The 20,075-nt window shown below is 35.7% G+C and overlaps 1 protein-coding gene across 3 annotated transcripts in view; it reads left to right on the forward strand.

Moving 5' to 3' along the window:
- The window catches only part of HYCC2 (hyccin PI4KA lipid kinase complex subunit 2), a 72,957-nt gene that overhangs the window by 17,944 nt on the left and 34,938 nt on the right, over positions 1 to 20,075 (forward strand). For 2 of the 3 annotated variants that reach the window (XM_082657868.1, XM_082657869.1), the window contains exons 5-8: positions 7,479 to 7,559; positions 8,522 to 8,623; positions 14,410 to 14,589; positions 18,745 to 18,825. In XM_082657868.1, the coding sequence (XP_082513994.1) occupies positions 7,509 to 7,559; positions 8,522 to 8,623; positions 14,410 to 14,589; positions 18,745 to 18,825 (414 nt within the window). In that variant the 5' untranslated portion in view covers positions 7,479 to 7,508. Of the gene's footprint in view, positions 1 to 7,478; positions 7,560 to 8,521; positions 8,624 to 9,360; positions 9,417 to 14,409; positions 14,590 to 18,744; positions 18,826 to 20,075 lie in introns of those variants that run through there. The other variant, XM_082657870.1, reaches the window with a different exon arrangement.

Here is a 20,075-nt window from a genome sequence, read left to right on the forward strand (position 1 = left end):
AAGCGATTTTCAGTATTTTAAATATTTATCTAAAAACTTGTTCGTTTTGATTTTTTTTTTTTTTTTTTTTTTGTGGTACGTGGGCCTCTCACTGTTGTGACCTCTCCCATTGCGGAGCCAACTCCAGACGCGCAGGCTCAGCGGCCATGACTCACGGGCCTAGCCGCTCTGTGGCATGTGGGATCTTCCCGGACCGGGGCACGAACCCATGTCCCCTGAATCGGCAGGCGGACTCTCAACCACTGCGCCACCAGGGAAGCCCTCGTTTTGATTTTTTAAGAAAGTGTTTATTTTTATGTGTGTAACAACAGCTAATTTGAAATAATGAAAAAGAATCACAGTCGCAGCAGGAAAATATAAACTTTTAACCCTTGAACAACACTGGTTTGAACTGTGCAGATACATTTATACTCAGATTTCTTTTCAATAAATATCAATCATGCAGTGCTACACAATGCATGGTTGGTTGAATCTGCTGATAGGGAGGGCCAGCTCTGGGACTTGAGTATTGTTGGATTTTGGTATCTGCAGTGGGTCTGGAACCAGTTGTCCACAGAAGATTATACTTAGGAATCAATTTAATTTGAATGTGTTGATCTATATGAAGAAAACACAAAATTTATACAGACATATAGAAGATTTTTATTAAAAAAATATTTATTTATTTGGCTATGCCGGGTCTTCATTGCAACACGCAGGATCTTTTAGTTGCGGCATGTGGGATCTAGTTCTCTGACCAGGAATCAAACCCGGGCCCCCTGCATTGGGAGCATGGAGTCTCAACCACTGGACCACCAGGAATTCCTAAAAGAAGATTTTTAATAAAGAGCAGTGCCATGCTTCTGTATTGGATAACTCAATTAGGTGAAGATGTCACTTGAAATTAATTTGTAAATTTAATTCCAATAAGGATAGAGTATGGGAAAGAAACTTATCATTAGAAGTCTAATATTCAACTGGAAGAATAAGCAGGCAATAATAATAAAATACATTTTTAGGAAAAAGAATTATTATGGGACTTGTACTATTATAAAGTGCATTATAAAGCCACATAATTAAAATATTATAGTCCCGGTACCAAATTAATGGGAAAAGTAGCTCAGAAATAGTTCCAAATATACGTGGGACTTTTAGTGTATGATAAAAATAGTGTTGCAAGTTAGAAAAAAATGGACATGCAAACAAGGTGTTAGAAGAACTGAGAAAACAGTTTTTATTGGGAGAAAACATTGTTAGATCTTAATCTCATATTGCATTCTAAAATAACTTTCAGGTTGTTTAAAGAGTAAACTGTAGATGTGGGTTTTTTTTGTTTTTTGTTTTTTTTTTTGTGGTACGCGGGCCTTTCACTGCTGTGGCCTCTCCCATTGCGGAGCACAGGCTCCGGACGCGCAGGCTCAGCGGCCATGGCTTACGGGCCCAGCCGTTACGTGGCGTGTGGGATCTTCGCAGACCGGGGCACGAACCCGTGTCCCCTGCATCGGCAGGCAGACTCTCAACCACTGCGCCACCAGGGAAGCCCTAGATGTGGTTTTTAACTTTAGAAGATTCAAGCCTTTACTAAACAAGCAGACTGATTTTTAAAATACAGTAAAATATATTGTGGTATCTTTTTTGCCATGCCTCTTTCAAATACATTACAGCATTCTGTGTATTAAATTTTTAATGTTTTGGTAACTAGTACTCACTTGAATGTTCTGATACCGATTTTTGTTGTTCTAGTTTTAAAAGTCATATACATCATATAAACAAATGTAGAAAAATTGAGTTATTTAGATTTAGATTTTTTTTAGATTTCAGTGCTAAGGTATTAACTTTATAAATAGAGCAGGAAGAAATTATTTTGTATATGTAACAATCGTATGCTCTTTAAAATTATATGATGGATTATGGTTTTGAGAATTTATTTGTATTTGCATATGCTATTAATAATATTTATATCCTGTGACCTTAAAAATTCAAATTCAAGGGCTTCCCTGGTGGCACAGTGGTTGAGAGTCCGCCTGCCGATGCAGGGGACACGGGTTCGTGCCCCAGTCCGGAGGATCCCACATGCCGCGGAGTGGCTGGGCCCATAAGCCATGGCCGCTGGGCCTGCGTGTCCAGAGCCTGTGCTCCGCGGCAGGAGAGGCCACAGCAGTGAGAGGCCCGCGTACCAAAAAAAAAAAAAAAAAATTCAAATTCAAGTTTTAGAATTTATACTACAGAAGATAACAATAGAAATACATAAGTATGTACAAGGATGTGTATTGCAGCATTTTTTTGTAATATAAGGAAGTTGAAAACAGATTTGTTTATTAGTAAATAAATAAGTTATGGGATTATACTTATAATTAATTACACCCATTAAAAAGAGTGAGCTTGAACTATAGGTCTTTCATATATTTTTGAGAATTGAAAGAGCAATTATAGAATACTATGTACAATGAACACAACTATATTTAAACTGTATACACACACATATACATACATGCATATATGTAAACATGTATGTGAAGAAAAATACATACCAAATGGTTAACTCTGTTTATCTTTGTGGGTGGGGGAGGTAGTTAGGTTAAGTTCCTTTTTTTAATAGACATATACTATTTATAATAACTATTTTAAAATTATTTAATAATTGAATATCAACTATTCATATTTATAGCTAAGGATATTTGTAAAATTAGAGGTAATAGTTGTGGTACAGAGGAAGAATAGCTTTTTAAGTTTCCAGTAAATAAAAAGCAAAAATCAATCATTATTAAAATTCAGCCGTGGAAATAAAGGAGTTTTGTGTGTTTTTTTTAAGTTCCTATTTTCTTTATTTCGGAAAATAAGTCCTTTCTGTCACCACTAGAATGAAATTGTGGTTTTCTTCTTTACATGGTAGTATATTTATTGAAAGTATTTACCTCCTTTTCTGGAGTACTTCTCAAAGAGGACGTAAAATTCAGTCTATTTTTCCTCAGTCTTGTGGCCTGCTGAACTCATTAGTGATAATGAGGTGGTAGAAGGAGATGTTGTAAGTAATATCAACAAAACAGCCCCTCTTGTTTATACTTTCATAAGAGACTTGGGTTAAAAGGGAAATATTAAAGGGAGATTCAGATGTTAGAATTTATCCCTAAAAAAATTATTTCCAGAGAAAATAATGTAGGCATTGCTTTTACTTTTTATACTTTATTTGAAGCTTAATAAAAATGGAACCTACTTTATTTTTCAGGTACTTTGTAAATAAAAACCATTTTTATTATCAGTAGCTATTTTGTTTTTTTTTTTTTTAACTTCCAGAGACTTGACTTGACTTAGTAGGAACTCTCAGAGCAAGTGCTATATATAGCAAGCCTGGAATATTTTTAGTCTTCTTTTTCTCTTTTTCTTTTTTGAATTTCTTGTTTGTATTCTTCACCTAATTCTTTTTTTTTCTTTTTTAATTTATTTTTGGTTGCCTTGGGTCTTTGTTGCCGTGCGCAGGCTTTCTCTAGTTGTGGCGAGCGGGGGCTACTCTTGGTTGCGGTGCGTGGACTTCTCATTGCGGTGGCTTCTCTTGTTGCAGAGCACGGGGTCTAGGTGCGTGGGCTTCAGTAGTTGTGGTACGTGGGCTCAGTAGTTGTGGCTCGTGGGCTCTAGAGCGCAGGCGAAGTAGTTGTGGCGCACAGGCTTAGCTGCTCCGCGGCATGTGCGATCCTCCCAGACCAGGGCGTGAACGCGTGTCCCCTGCATTGGCAGGCGGACTCCCAACCACTGCACCACCAGGGAAGCCCCTAGTCTTCTTGCTAATGGGAATTTTGCAGCTAGCTTTGAAAGAGTGTTCTCTGCATCATAGCCAGGTAAGCCTTTCAAACCTTTAATCTTATCCTCAGTCACTTTCCATACTTAATGTAGACTAGAAGGTCTTGTTTATTATAACATCAGCCCATGCCTCTCTCTCTCTCTGCCCTCAACCATGCCCCTTGCTCTCTGTGCTCCTAACCACTTGGATATTCTTTCAGATTCTACATCTTCCTATGTTATTTTCTTGCCACAGAACCTTTTATTTTTTATTTTTTTTTTTTTTTGCGGTACGCGGGCCTCTCACTGTCGTGGCCTCTCCTGTTGTGGAGCACAGGCTCCGGATGCGCAGGCTCAGCAGCCATGGCTCACGGGCCCAGCCACCCCACGGCATGTGGTATCTTCACGGACCGGGGCACAAACCTGTGTCCCCTGCATCGGCAGGCGGACTCCCAACCACTGCGCCACCAGGGAAGCCCCCACAGAACCTTTTTATATGCTGTTCCCTCTTTCTAGAATGTTCCTTCACTATTCCCCTTGACTCCTACTGATCTTTGATATCTCAGTTTAAGTGCTACCTCAGAGAAACCTTCATCAGCACTAGGTTCCTTTGTTTTACGCTTTCGTGTACCTTTCCTTCTTACTCCTTGTCTCTGCAAAAATGTGTTTAGCCTCCTCCACTAGGGAAGTGCCCCATTAGAGTGAGTCTACATCTGATTCTGTTTACCATTGTACTTCCAGCTCCTAGCATAATGGCAGGTATATAGTTTTTGCTTAAGAAATACTTATGGGGGACTTCCCTGGTGGTCTGGTTAAGAATCTGCCTTCCAATGCAGGGAATGTGGGTTCGATCCTTGGTCAGGGAACTAAGATCCCACATGCTGCGGGACAACTAGAGAGCCCGCGTGCCACAACTAAGATCCGACACAGCCAAAAATAATAATGAATTATTATTAAGAAAGAAAGAAATATTTATGGAATGGATTGATGAATTTCTGACTGAATCATTCCTTTGCTTTTTGGTCAGTTGCCTCCTTGAGTTCTTTCTGAGAAGCTTCCAGGGGCAACTGCCTTAGGATATTTAGCCCATTATTTATAACTGAAAGTTATAATGTATGATGGATCTAGGCTTGTTATTTTATTTTTTATAGTTAAATTTTTTTTAAAGAGGTGTAATTTGCATAGAGCAAGATACACAGTAATGATAATTATGTCATGGAGTCCATTTTTAGGTGAAGTACTAGGTTATACAGAGTACTTAGTACTACTTAACTAATTGGTACTTGAAAGAAAAAAAGAAAATTCTGACTGATTTGAACAATCATTGTAGTAAATATAGGAACCTTACAAAATGACTTCTTTGAAGGACATTATCATTAGGAAGTGTAGTTGTGCTCTATTTCATAAAGTTATTTTTAAGAGTCTCATTTCTTCACGAGTTTATAACTTGGGAGTCCATATCTATTAATGGGCTTTAGTGAATCAGTGAACTTCCTGAAATTATTTGTAAAATCATGTACGTGCAGGCATCATATTTATCTTTTTCTGAAGTAGGGATCAGTACATAGTTTTGCTCAGCTATCAAAGGGGGTCTGTAACTTTGTGCTTTTGCCCCGCCCCAAAAAAGGTTAAGAACTGTTGTTTTATATCATGTATATTATGATTTGTATGTAGAGTTAGTTCATCGATCCTTTATTTTTCCCCCTTGAAGTTCATTATGGAACACTTCAAACCTATAACAAAGTAGAGTAGTGTAATGAAACTTGTATACCAGTTAGCTTCAGTGGTTATCAACTTACGGCCAGTCATATTTTATCTATACCCAATGCACTCTCCTCCTTTGGCTACCCTCATCCCGATTATTTTAAAGCAAATCCCAGGGCTTCCCTGGTGGCGCAGTGGTTAGGAATCCGCCTGCCAATGCAGGTGACACGGGTTCGAGCCCTCATCTGGGAAGATCCCTCATGCCGCAGAGCAACTAAGCCCGTGCGCCACAACTACTGAGCCTGCGCTCTAGAGCCTGTGCTTCGCAACAAAAGAAAGCACCGCAATGAGAAACCCGAGCACCACAACAAAGAGTAGCCCTCACTCTCCGCAACTAGAGAAAGCCCGCGTACAGCAACGAAGACCCAATGCAGCCAAAAATAAATAAATTTAAATATATATATATTTTTTAAAAAAGGAAATCCCAGATATCATTTCACCAGTAAATATTTCAGTGTGAATCTTGCAAGAGAGAAACAGTATTTTAAAAAACCTAACTATGGGGACCTCTATGGCTGTCCAGTTGCTAAGATTCTACGCTTCCACTGCCGGGGCGGGGTGGGGCGGGAGACAAGTTCGATCCCTGGTTGGGGCACTAAGATCCCACGTGCCACACGATGTGGACAAAATAATAAATAAATTGTATTTAAAAAATAAATAAGTAAAAAGCCTAATTATAATACCATTATCAAATATAAAAGTAACCTATAATAATTCCTTGAATTAGTATCATCCAGTATTAAGTAATAAGTCATACAATAAGTCATGTTTAACCTTTTCCAATTGTGTTATGCTCTTTTTTATTGTTTGAATCAATCCAAATAAGATTCATACTTTGGTTCTTGATTTTTCTTAACATATCTTTTAATCTGCTGTCTCTTTTTTCCTCTTGCAATTTATTTGAATAAATCCCCCAGTCCATCTTAAGAGCATTTGCTACTTGAGAATAAGGGGCATTTCTTACTCCTTTTTGTACTCCTTGCTTATATAATACTTGGTATAGTGTATTATATATGGATATTTAGGGAAAGGAAGGGGTTTAGAAAATCTGATTTCTTTTTTTTAGATAGAAATTTATTATGGAATATGACATATCGTCTTTTTGATAAATATGTCTTTTTAATAAAGGAACTTTCATTTCATTTGCTCTGGAGACATTTCCCTCCCTGCCCAAGAAATTCCTTTTTTCTTTTGGTTACCTTTTGAGCCTTAAATTTAAAACCAAAAACCTTCTGTTGTTTGTCTCACTTAAAAAATAATACATACCAATTTTTATTTTTTTTTATAATTCAAAGTTACATAATTAGAATATCCTCAGTAATCCTTCCTTCAGAGGCCAACACTTAATAGTTTAGTATATATATTTTTCCTCCCAGCTTTTTCACATTTATATAATTTTTAGTGGAATTATTATAGCTTATATACTGTTGTACAACTTGCTTTTTCTATCTGGCTATTTTTCCATTTTAGAAAACATATAAATCTACCTACTTCAAAGGCCTTATTTCATATAATATATATATATGTTTATAGCTGTACATATAACCCTTGATTTCTAATTTTTTTACCTTTGTAAAAATCTGTCACAGTGTTCTATTATGTATAACTTTTTCCAGTTGTATGTGCCAGTTGTATATTTGGTAAAAGCTCTAGGCATAGACTGTGCATTTGTCTTGGGTAATGTGCAGTTTGATTTTACTTAGTAAACTTGTTTTTGCTACTTTGGAGTATAATTGGAAAATAGAAAAGCATTAGGAAAATAGATTTCAAACGTATCATTAAAAATAGAACTTATTTCTTATAAACAGTTCTGTTTTAATTGAACACTAGTCTAAAAGTAAGCCTCCTTATCTAAAATATACACTAGATGAGTTTCTCCTTTAGTGAAAGGCACACATCATTTACCTTTGATAGTTCCTGTAAGTAACACTGTCCTCAAGTTCAGTGCCTTTTTCTTTCAGAGAGAAAAGAGGAATAGAAGGTAGAAGAAGATGCTGGGATCTGAACGTGGCGTTGTGGAAGAATGGTTATCAGAATTCAAGGTAGATTGGATTGAGGATAAGAATGTGTCATATGATTCTATATATCAGTAATTCAGTTATACATGTTCATGGAAAAACTGAAACAAAAGTTATGAAGTAGGAATGGCAAAATATGAAATAACATGTTTCTATAGCTGCACCTCTTTAAAAATTTTAGGCACTAATGTGAATAATGGCTAGAAGGTAATGTAAAAATGAAGCTAGTAAACTTGTTTTTGCTACTTTGGAGTATAATTGATATGGATTGATATCAATGGATTGATAAGGTGATATATAAATTTTAAGATATATTCAATAAAAGAGGGGAAGCCTCCAAGTTTTAATAAGGCACAGAAATGAGATTTGTACCTTATATTTTTATTTCCTGTGATTAAAAATTCACTCATTAATTTGATTGAAAACTATATAATTTATAAACACTATGGAAATAAGTGTTTTGTGAACATAAAATACAAGAATTGAAATATATCCCACACTCAGGGACATCCCTGGCGGTCCAGTGGTTAAGGCTTCGCCTTCCAATGCAGGGGGTGTGGGTTTGATCCCTGGTTGGGGAGCTAAGATCCCACATGCCTCGCGGCCAAGAAAACAAAATGCAAAACTGAAGCAATATTGTACCAAATTCAATAAAAAGACTTAAAAAAAATGCACACCTCATTAAAAACAAAAGTATTTATTGCACACTAATTTTTTAGACTAGATTATAAGGTGACTCATTTCAGCAAATCTTGGTGTAATGTGTGATTTCTAATCATTTCTCATTGTTGAGTAGTTAGAAGAATTGTATAACATCGTAACTAATTTGATTTATTAACTCTCATGGTTATTTCTTATATTAATTATTTTTACTTTTCTTAGTTGACTCAATTATAAATCTTTTCAAGAGGAACTCATATAAAATAAAGTTTCTAACTTCTCAAATATTAAGTTCATTTTTGGTTTCCTTTGATGTTTTCTTTTAGGCATTACCTGACACTCAGATCACCAATTATGCAGCAACTTTACACCGGAAAAAAACACTGGTACCAGCCCTGTATAAAGTTATTCAAGATTCGAATAATGAGGTAGGAGAGTTTATAAGAAAAGTAATTTTAATGTAGTACATAATGAAATATGTGCACTAAAACACATATATATAAGTTTTGCAGTTTTCCTTCTTTTTTTTAAATCCTTCCAGTGGGACTGGAAAACTTTCTTTCTGCTATTTTTCATTCTGATAGTTGCTTTGGCTTTCCCCATGACCTCCCTCTCCATATTTTTTAATGTTTTGATTAAATTTGTTCCTGTTGAGGACAGTATGTTTTGATTCTTGATTTGAGTGACCACCATCTCAGTAGATTATTTATTTAATTTGCAACTTTTCTCTGTTTCCTGTTCTGGAATGTTTCCTTTCCTGGAGTCCAAATTTTAACCATATACTGATTGAGATTTATTAATTTTAAGTATTGTTTGCAGTCCTTTTATTGACAGTAAAGAACTATGTGTAATCACTCTAATTAGTGAATTCAGTCAAACTGGTAACATGAAATGATGCTGCTGTAAGTTTAGTTTGAAAATGATCAGAGAAAGCCTAAATAGTCAGGATCAGTAAACTTAGAATAACAGTTTCCTATTATTTAGCCTGTGCTAGAAGGGAAAAAAGGTGCAGCTATTGGCTCTATGTTTTAACTTACACAAAATACACACATTTTCTTTCCATTAACACAATAGTATGACATACAGTTTTATCACCACTGGATTCATGTATGCTTTAAAATGAAATGAAAGGAACACACAGGAAAGTAGCTTCTTATCTTCCCAGATACAGCCTCCAAGAGTGCCTCTGCTGTGTACTGGAGTGAGTTTGAAGAAGTTCAGGTAATCATCTCCTAACCAGCAGCTTAACTTAAAGTGCATCTTCATTTTTGTACTATCACTAAAAGCTTGCTTATTGACCTCTTTCTTTCCTATCTCCTAAACTTGGATTGGCTCTCAGTTGGGCTTGCATCTGTTGCTATTTGTAGCAGCAACCGCAGGATTCATTTGCTTCTTTTTCTCTTGCTATGTATTTTTGAATGTTTTATAACTTTAGGTATGGTAATGGACATATATGCATAGCCTTCTTGGTCAGGAGTTTTCAAAATTCTGTGTGAATATTGAATGTATGTATCCCTTGTTTTGCACTGTCTTAACATTAAGCTTTGCTTATTAAAATGCATTTGTTTCATGCTTTCTCTTTAAATTGTAAGCTCTTCATGAGCAGTGGTCGTATATGCTATATCTGTTAACATATATATCTGTTAATTCCTTAGAATCCAGTATTTTATCATGTGCATAATGAACACTTAATAAATATTGATTAGAAGAATAGTGAAATATATGGGATTCTCTGGCGGTCCAGTGGTTGGAACTCCACGATTTCATTGCCAAGGGCACGGGTTCAGTCTCTGGTTGGGAAAGTGAGATCCTGCAAGCCACGCGGCCAAAAAAGAATCACCGGGGGGAAAAAAAAGAATAGTAAAATACGAAATGAGATTCTAAAATGCTGTCGTTTTCATTAGGACTCACAAGTATGTGAAATGTATGGACTTCCATTTTTTCTTTTATGCTTTGGAAGCTGCGATATTATAAGAATTAACTCACTTTATATTGTCATACTTCATAATACTAATGTGTGAGACTTTGTCAAGGCTAGAAATAGAAAAATTACAACTTGAGAGACTCAAGATCAAGACCCAGCAGTCATTATAATCAACCAGTTACTAGAACAGGTCTGTCTTTCCATCCTTTCTCCTGTCAGGTCATAAGATTCTAACCATGCATTCATACTTCAGAAAAACAGAGTGTTAAGTTCCGTAGAATCTCAAAGCAATTCTGGACTTCAGTTCTAGAAGGAGAACGCTTTTAGTCCTGATTTTGTTATATTCTGAAACATAAATGTATTATTTACTTAATAAGAAACAAATTTGCCTTAAATACCATGAAAGTTCTTAAGAAAGTATATTTCCTAGAAGTTCTTTTTTTGTTGTTTTGTTTTGTTTTGTTTTTTGGCTGTGCCATGTTGCACAAGAGAGATCTTAGTTCCCCAACCCGGGATCGAACCTGGGCCAAGGCAGTGAAAGCGCTGAGTCCTAACCACTGGACCGCAAGGGAATTCCCAAAGAAGTTTAATATTACATATCATGGCCAACCTGTACTACAGCTCAAGTTTTAATCTCTAGACCAACATGTTGCTTTATTTTTCTCCTTTCCCTCCTTCCAGATCCCTTAGTCACTCTAGCAGTTCTTCCACTTCAAGGAGACCATTAACCCTATTGCTTTTTTATGATTTGGTTGTCCTTTTTCCTCCCTTCAATGTCTCACTTCCTTCAAATGTCTCACTTGCCTCTTTTCTTAGCTAAATTTTCTTGATCCATCATTACAGTCATTCCCTTGCAAACATTCTGAGCTCCTTTGCCTGTCATTCCCTTAGTTCATATTCTTTGGGCAAAATCTCAACACTGGATAAAACCCAGCCATCCACTTCATGCCTGTACCTGAGCGGCTGAACGTACCTGGAAAAAACACAATTTTGTTAACTTTTTCCATTTAAATGCAGGACTAAAAATCATAAATGAGCGCATAATATTTCATTGGTACAACTGTCCCAGTGTTCATTTTATACCTTCTCTTTCCTCACACTTACTGCCCTTCCTCCTCATTTTTAGTTTGCCTTCTGTGTCATTATAAAAGAAGAAAATAGTTGGAAACTCTATTCTCCCATTCAAATCTACCACTCTACCAGCATCTCTACCCACACTCTCCTGCCATTTCTGCTGTTCGGTAGATGAAGTGTCTCAGGTTGTATCAAAGGCCATCTCTTCCACTTAGGCCTGAATCCCATCTTCTCTAACTACCTCAAAGATTGCTACTGCAGTTATCCCCTCCCTTTCCTATGTCACTGATTCCTTTTTTCTTAAAACAGCAGTGGTTTTTTTTTAAATTAATTAATTAATTTATTTTTGGCTATGTTGGGACTTCATTGCTGCGTGAGGGCTTTCTCTAGTTGTGGCGAGCACGGGCTACTCTTCATTGTGGTGCACAGGCTTCTCATTACGGTGGCTTCTCTTGTTGCAGAGCATGGGCTCTAGGCGTGCAGGCTTCAGTAGTTGTGGCATGCGGGCTCAGTAGTTGTGGCTCGCAGGCTCTAGAGTGCAGGCTCAGTAGTTGTGGCGCCCAGGCTTAGCTGCTCTGTGGCACGTGGGATCTTCCCGGACCAGGGCTCGAACCCATGTCCCCTGCATTGGCAGGTGGATTCTTAACCACTGTGCCACCAGGGAAGTCCCTGTCACTGATTTTTTTTTCCTTTCTGATGAAAAGAATATGATAAACAACCATATTCTATTTTTTTAAAAACCTTCTTTGATTTGCCTCCTATTTTATTATCTACCCCATTTTTCTGTCCTTCTTCCCAATGAACTTTATAAAGTATTGCTTATTCATAGTCTCTGTCTACTTGTGCCAATTTCCTCACCTCATATTTTTTCTTTGACCCACTCATATTTGGGTTCAGTCTCCATTATTCCACCCAAACTGCTCTCAATGCGTTCATCATATGGCATACCTCTTAGTAATTATCATGTCAAAACTATTTGCTAAGTTTGGGGAAGGTGTAAATTATTCTTAAGCTTTTATTTAACGAGAAGATAATGATTTTTAACACCTTTTGCTGTGGGTGATAGCACCATTTAGGGGAGGTCATTTCTGACACTGAAAAATTGAGAACATGATGGCATGATAACATATGCTTAGAATTAAAGATTTTAACAGAGCACATTGGCAGGTTTTTAACAGTCTTATTTTGCAGTGGAGTTGATGAAAATTTACTGGATTGCCAGCCACTCCTCCCTCCTTTTAAAAAAAAGCAGAGTAATAATTTTGGTAACTCTGTATATCTTTGCAATGCTTATTAAAGTATAGTCTCTACATGCCAATGTACTTGCTGTTGAGGAAGGAAAATAAGGTCTTTATGACGTAGACAAATTGTAATTGTACCATAGCCAGTGAAATTTAGAGAAGGCAATTTTAGAGTCTTTTACTAAAGAGGAAAGTAGATTTGAAACATGGACATATATTTTTAATACATAAATTTATGAGCGCAACAATGTTTAATTGTCCTAAGGAGCTGAATATTGTTGTCAGTACTTTACAAAGTTGCCAGCAGTTGACCATTTTCAAAAGTTTATTACTTCGTTATTGGCACTACATGGACTACACTATTTGTAATTAAACAAGGCTCACCTCCTCCTCCACTTCCATCCGGTATAAGAAATGCGGTATAGTGAGAACATCAACTTGGTGTCAGAAGATCTGAATTCTGGTGTCTTTCTCTGCTACTAATTTCTGTAACCTTGGGCAAATTGTCTGACTGGTCTAGACTTCCGTGTAAGGGTAGAGTTGGAATGTTTTTTAATATTTTAAATCCTATGAGAGTGATTTCATATAAAGAGCTTAGTAGTTACTAGACTAGGTGTGTAAATTTTTTTAGCTTTAAAGTTGTTTATTAAGAGCTAAGCTTAAGTCATCTAAGTATATTAACTGTACAATCAACATAGGATTTGTTGACTTTTAATTTAAAATTTTGAAAGTAATGACTTTATTCTAGAGTGCTAGATTATTACAGACATATATAACTACATTCAAGCAGATATACAAGTGTATATATATATATATTATTATAATCATTCAGAATAGAAGTAAGCATATAAATTACTGAATCGTTCTTTTTTTTTAAAAGCTAGTGTGACACTATTATATATAAAGTAGATAACTAATAAAGACCTACTGAATAGCACAGGGAACTCTACTCAATACTCTGTAATGACCTATATGGAAAAGAATCTAAAAAGAGTGGATATATGTATATGTATAACTGATTCACTGTGTTGTACACCTGAAACTAACACAACATTGTAAATCAACTATACTCCAATAAAAATTTTTTAAAAACAAAACAAAAGCTAGTGTTAAATTTTTTTATAGTTTCCTCTCAGTGTTTTATCTGCATTTTAAAATCATAGCCAGTTTTGTGAAGTCTGCAGTTATTCTAACAAAACCAGTCTAAATTAGCAGTACAAGTTTAGGGGAAAAGGGGAGGTTTGTTTAAACTGCTCATTTTCTTCAGTTTTTAAGATTATGAAGTTCCTTATAAGTCATATGGTATGATATCATATGAAAAATTATCCAGTTAAACATTGGAAAAGCTATTTCTGTATAGTTATACTTCCTCCTTTTCAAAATCTTTCCAATAAATATAATTAGTAGAATTTGTCAGTCTTAAAACATAGAAGTAATCTGTTTTACTTATATGTATTTAAAATATTAACGAGCATTTTGGATGTCCAAATATTATGTATTGCCAAGTCCCTTTATCTACTGAGTGGTATATAATTTGTTTAAATCATAGTCTTAAGTTGAGATTTAAAGTTTATTTCCAACAAGATTATTTGAAATTATTTTCTTCCAATAGAAACTTAAAAATGGAGGATAGTAAGGTTTGGTAATAACAGAAAAGGAAACTCACTAAATATGAAGTAGTACATTGGTTAAAGAACTAATTATCTAATAAGTTTAATAGTACAGTGTATTGAAAGATATGTTGTTATTATCTGGGCACAAAGTACTTCTTGCAGTTACTGGATTGGTCAGTTTAATGTGTAGTCTCTGAGTTATTAAATAGAGATTGAGGTTCTGGTTGCATTGATTCAGAATAAGCAAAAATTAATGTTGAGAATTTATTTTAAAAATATTATACAAGTATATGTGCCTAAAAAAAAATTACAGTTACAGCCAAAAGAATGGAAATAACTGATGCACTTTATTTTCTTCTTAGCTCCTGGAGCCTGTCTGCCACCAGCTGTTTGAGCTCTACCGTAGCTCTGAAGTTCGACTTAAGAGGTTCACACTGCAGTTCTTGCCAGAATTGATGTGGGTTTATTTACGGCTTACAGTTAGCCGAGACAGACAGAGTAATGGTTGCATTGAAGCACTACTTTTAGGAATTTACAATTTGGTAAGTGGAAAATGATAGTTTGGGAAATTTTAAGTATTTTTTAAAGTCCTCTGAAGTAATACTTGAAGAATATTTAGAGGAAAATAAATTTAAATGTCTCTTGAATAACTTATTTGAATTAACTAAATTGAGTACAGTAATTGAGTACAGTAATTAATAAGTAATTGCTGGTAATGCATTTTATAAAGTAGGTGAAACTTATAATTGATGGCATTATTAATATTTTATGGCTTATTTTTCTAATTATTTTATTTGATTGATATTTATGAATGTCTTGCATTTAATATTTTTAATTTATTTTTAATCATTTGATAAAACATTATGTATTTGATACATTATTTATGAAACTTTTTCTTCTAAGGAATTCTTAAATACCTTAAATGTTATTATTCTGTTGTTTTTTTTTTTCCTCCTGGTGCCCAGTTTAGAACATTGGTATTGAAATTCCTGCCCTTTGAATTCTTATATTCTGTGTATTCCCTGTAAACAGATGCTCCGTATATTAAAGTTAAGTTTGTAGTTGAGAGGTACCTCAACCAAAGTACCTCACAAAACATTGAATCTCACAAAAAATAAATACTCTTCTGCACCAGTGCTCATTCCTCTAAGTATTATCCCTTAAAAAAAATCATTAAAAAACATTTCCATCACTAGAATCTGAAGGACGGAGCCTGGCCTGTGGAATCACTTGTATTTTGTTTAAAATCAGGTACTGTCACTTACTGGCTGTTTTAAATTTAAGCAAGTTACTTAATATCTTGACTTCAGTTGCCTCGTCCTGTAAAACAGAAATAAAACATTGTTAGTAGGATTGAAAGCAATTAGAAGAACCCAACATGTTTCCTAAGGTGTTTATCTAATGTTTACCACTATTATTATAAATAGTAGTAGTAATAGTTATACCATAATTAAAGATGGGTTTTTTTAATGAAAAGCTGGTGTAGGTATAAAATTCTTTATTTCGCTACCTTGCCTGATTTTTTCTTTTAAAGTAGGAAATTTGTTTCACATATCACTGTGTTTCTGGTGCTTAGCAAGGCACTTAGTAAATGTTGATTTAAAAATTGAGTTTAGTGTTTTAGATTATGTTTGACATTAAGCTATCATTTGTCTTGTTTAATGTAATAAAATTCAGTAGTGGGACAAATGAAGCAAAAAATTTTGTATAGTGGGATGCCTGACAAGTTCTTGACAGTACTTGTTGGTGCTATGGTTTAATTTTCTTTTGGTATCTCAAAAATAGTGTACTGTTTTGGGCTTCCCTGGTGGCGCAGTGGTTGAGAGTCCACCTGCCAATGCAGGGGACACGGGTTCGTGCCCTGGTCCAAGAGGATCCCACGTGCCGCAGAGCAGCTGGGCCCATGAGCCATGGCCGCGGAGCCTGTGCGTCTGGAGCCTGTGCTCCGCAATGGGAGAGACCACAGCAGTAAGAGGCCCGTGTACCGCAAAAAAAAAAAAAAAAAAAAATAGTGTACTGTTTTAAAAATGCTTAATTATATATCAGAAATGTAACATCAGGTTTCTGTCTTCTTTTAATTCCCTTGATACCGGTGTTCTCTCTTCTCTGTGGTTCTCGATTTTTCTTACCACACTGGATTTCTTTTATATATTAATTTCTCTTTTGTTCTTCTTCTCTCACTCCAGCATTTCTCCCTTGCTTCAGTAGCCCAAGAGAGAGTTTTATATTGCCCTCAACTTAAAAAAATTTCATAACACCCTTCTCCACAGATGTATACACAGATATAAATAAAAAGTATTTGGCTTAATTTGAAATTTAGGAGTAAAAATTAAAATTTTATTGCCTAACTTAAATCAGGCCCATTCATCTTAGCATAGATGTTCTCTGAGGCACAGTGGCCCAGATGTGGTGGTAACTATTTTGCCTACAGAGTAGTTAAATGATCTTTCTAGGGATTTTTAAACCATTTTCCTGCCAAAATTAGAGGTATGGCCATTGTTCACATGTAATTGGTACTCTCCTGTGACATATTAAACCCCAAAACTAGCCCTATAGGGAAGTTCTTTTGGGTTTGTGTCTTGGTGATGATAGTTGGGTTTTTTTCCTGTTGTTTCTTCCTCTTATGCTGTGCAACTACTCAGTCTCTCTCTGACTGCCTTCCTTCTAGGGCAGTCTTCTCTGTCTGTATTTTATGCCAGTTATGTATACTAATATGAGTTTTAAAAGAAACAGGCTAAAGACAGTACAGAAAAGGAGTGATGCAGGAGGAGCATTTCACCTCTCTAATTGCTGGCGTCTGTAGGCAGTTTTTTTTTTTAAAACATTATTAGATCTTTTTTTTTTTTTTAATAGGATCTCATATCTATTCTTTTGGTGGGGAGTGCTGCACTGGGTTTTCCTTGCTGCCTGCAGGCTTTCTCTAGTTGTGGCAAGAGGGGGCTACTCTTCGTTGGTGGTGCACGGACTTCTCATTACGGTGGCTTCTCTTGCTGTGGAGCACGGGCTCTAGGCATGTGGGCTTCAGTATTTGTGGTGCATGGGCTCAGTATTTGTGGCTCACGGGCTCTAGAGCGCAGGCTCAGTAGCTATGGCGCACCGGCTTAGTTGCTCCGCGGCATGTGGGATCTTCCCAGACCTGGGCTTGAACCCGTGTCCCCTGCATTGGCAGGTGGATTCCCAACCACTGCACCACCAGGGAAGTCTGTAGGCAGATTTTTATTGATACCTGTAGAAGATTGGCGGTGCCAGAGACTGTAGAAATAGATGCTGTTGACCTTTTCTGTGAAAGATAAAGTGCTTTTAAAAATCACAGGAATGTTTTTGTAGTCAGTAAAAACCACTTAAGTATGGACTTATGATTAATCACTTGGACTACTATTAATTATGTTAATATGTAGCTTATTTCAGGTCATTAATTTATTGCTGAATAATTGTAAGATTTTCTTTTAGTTAAGATTCATCCTGTGTTACAACAGTGTTTTTCCTTTTTTTTTTTTTTTCTATGAATTTATTTATTTTTGCTGCACGCAGGCTTTCTCTAGTTGTGGTGAGCGGGGGCTACTCTTCGTTGAGGTGTGCGGGTTTCACATTTCGGTGGCTTCTCCTGTTGCGGAGCATGGGCTCTAGGTGCACAGGCTTCAGTAGTTGTGGCTCACGGGCTTAATTGCTCCATGGCATGTGGGATCTTCCCTGACCAGGGCTCGAACCTGTGTCCCCTGCATTGGCAGGCAGATTCTTAACCACTGTGCCACCAGGGAAGCCCTGTGTTTCATATTTTAATAAGTGTGGATTTCTTGGCTAAAACCTTTCATTTTAATTTTTTATGTGGTGATTCTACCTTTAGCTTTCTGAGGAACCTCCATACTGTTTTCCGTGGTGGCTATACCAACTTACCTTCCTACCAGCAGTGTAGGAGGGTTCCCTTTTCTCCACAACCTCTCCAGCATTTGTTATTTATAGACTTTTTAATGATGACCATTCCGACCAGTGTGAGGTGGTATCTCATAGTTTTGATTTGAATTTCTCTAATAATTAATGATGTTGAGCATCTTTTCATGTGCCTACTGGCCATCTGTATGTCTTCTTTGGAGAAATGTCTATTAAGGTCTTCTACACGTTTTTCGATTGGGTTGTTTTTGTTGTTGTTGAGTTATATGAGCTGTTTGTATATTTTGGAGATTAAGCCCTTGTCTGTCGCATCACTTGCAAATATTTTCTCCCATTCCAAAAATATGGAACACTTCACGAATTTGCGTGTCATCCGTGTGCAGGGGCCATGCTAATCTTCTCTGTATCATTACAATTTTAGTATATGTGCTGCCGAAGCGAGCAGTGATTTTAATCTTTTAAATTCAGTCATGTTTCAACTAAAAGATCTGATCACTTGTAATCTCCCTAGCCTGTATGTAAATTTATCATGAAATTTGTGCACCTACTTCATGTCTTTGTTGTCATGGTGTATTTGATTGATTGTAGTATTATATCTTTCAGTGTCTCTCAAAGGATAACTCAACTACCAAAGTGTACAAAATCTGCTAATAGGTTAGAAAAGAAATACTAGGGTAATAATATTTTTATATATTACTATTTCTAAACATTCTCCTCAATTGCCAGTGATATATTTGTTAAGAAAGTAATTATTTCTTTTAATATAGTCCTGTGATTATTTCATTATCTCTATTTTATTTTAACCATAGGAAATTGCTGATAAAGATGGGAACAATAAAGTTCTGTCTTTTACTATCCCTTCCTTATCCAAGCCTTCAATATACCATGAGGTAAGTAAGACTGGAAAGGTAGAATTTTTAAAAATTATGTTGAGTAAAAGTCAATTTCTTACTAGAGATAAATATTCCTAACACATCTTTACTGATTTGTTTCTTAATGGAGATGTTTGTTATTAGTGATATAAAGCTGAGCTGTTGTCAAGGGAGAGAGAATGTAATTAATGGAAAATTTTCCTCTAGTTCTGGTTTATTTCTTTTTCATTCTTCTACCAGTATCATTTTTGGCCTTTTTTTTTTCAAAAATATTTTCAAAAATCTTCTTTTAATTTTTTTGTCTTCCATATTAATTAGAAATCATCTATGTTAGATTGATTTATTTTCATTATTTTTTAGGAAAATAATTACACTTCTGATTTTTGCTTATATTTGTTTGGTTGAAGATTGTGAGAACACTGATAATTATATAGGTAGATGACTCCTGTTGAGCTGAACTCCTTCTGCCTGCTCTCTTTAAGGACATAGGCTTTGAAGCAAGCTTCTTGTCTGTAGTGGCCTTCAGTGCATAAACTTGAGGAAAGCGCTTAAAGAAACTTTACCAGTAGTGTAAAAATTGAAATCCATTTTCTTACCAACAAACAGTATCCAGTTGCCTCATAGCTCTGTGCAACTATTTATTTTCTTAATTAATTCTCCTGGGGCTTTGTTTTGTGTTGAAAATAGAATGCCTCCTATTTAACCAGGGCTGATTTTAGCATAGAACATTTCTGAGTAATAGATTTTAACTGTGTTCCATGTATCAAGTTACAAAATAAAATGGAGGGTAGTGAAAAGTTTACAAATGGATGGTTCTTCTAACTTTAGAAACATGAAATCAATTATGTCACTATTAAAGAGACATTTGATCATAGTATTCTTGTTTGTGTTCCATAATTATAACTCTCTGCACCTTGCTTTCTTCAGTGTGGAATGAGGTTAATGAAAGCACCAACCTTCCTGAAGTTAGAAAGACCTCCAGGTTTGAATGCATAGTCCCCAAGAGTGCTCTGAGTTCTGGAAACAAACAAATTAAAGTTGATTCATTTGTAGCCTTTATTCTTTTCAGCGACTTTTCTTATTCTGTCCTAAATATAGATTCATTCCATAATATTTCAAAAAACAAAGCACTGTATTTTTAGTTTTATATATTGTATAAATACTTTTTAAAAGGAGCTGTAGAATGTATATAATAGAAAAATGGAAGAGGTTTTGAAACGGAAGAAATGGTCTGAAACTGTCTTTTGTTGAGACAGGATTAAATATCC

This window comes from Grampus griseus (genome assembly GCF_964374135.1).
Source record: "Grampus griseus genome assembly, chromosome: 7".
NCBI classification, from domain to species: domain Eukaryota; kingdom Metazoa; phylum Chordata; class Mammalia; order Artiodactyla; family Delphinidae; genus Grampus; species Grampus griseus.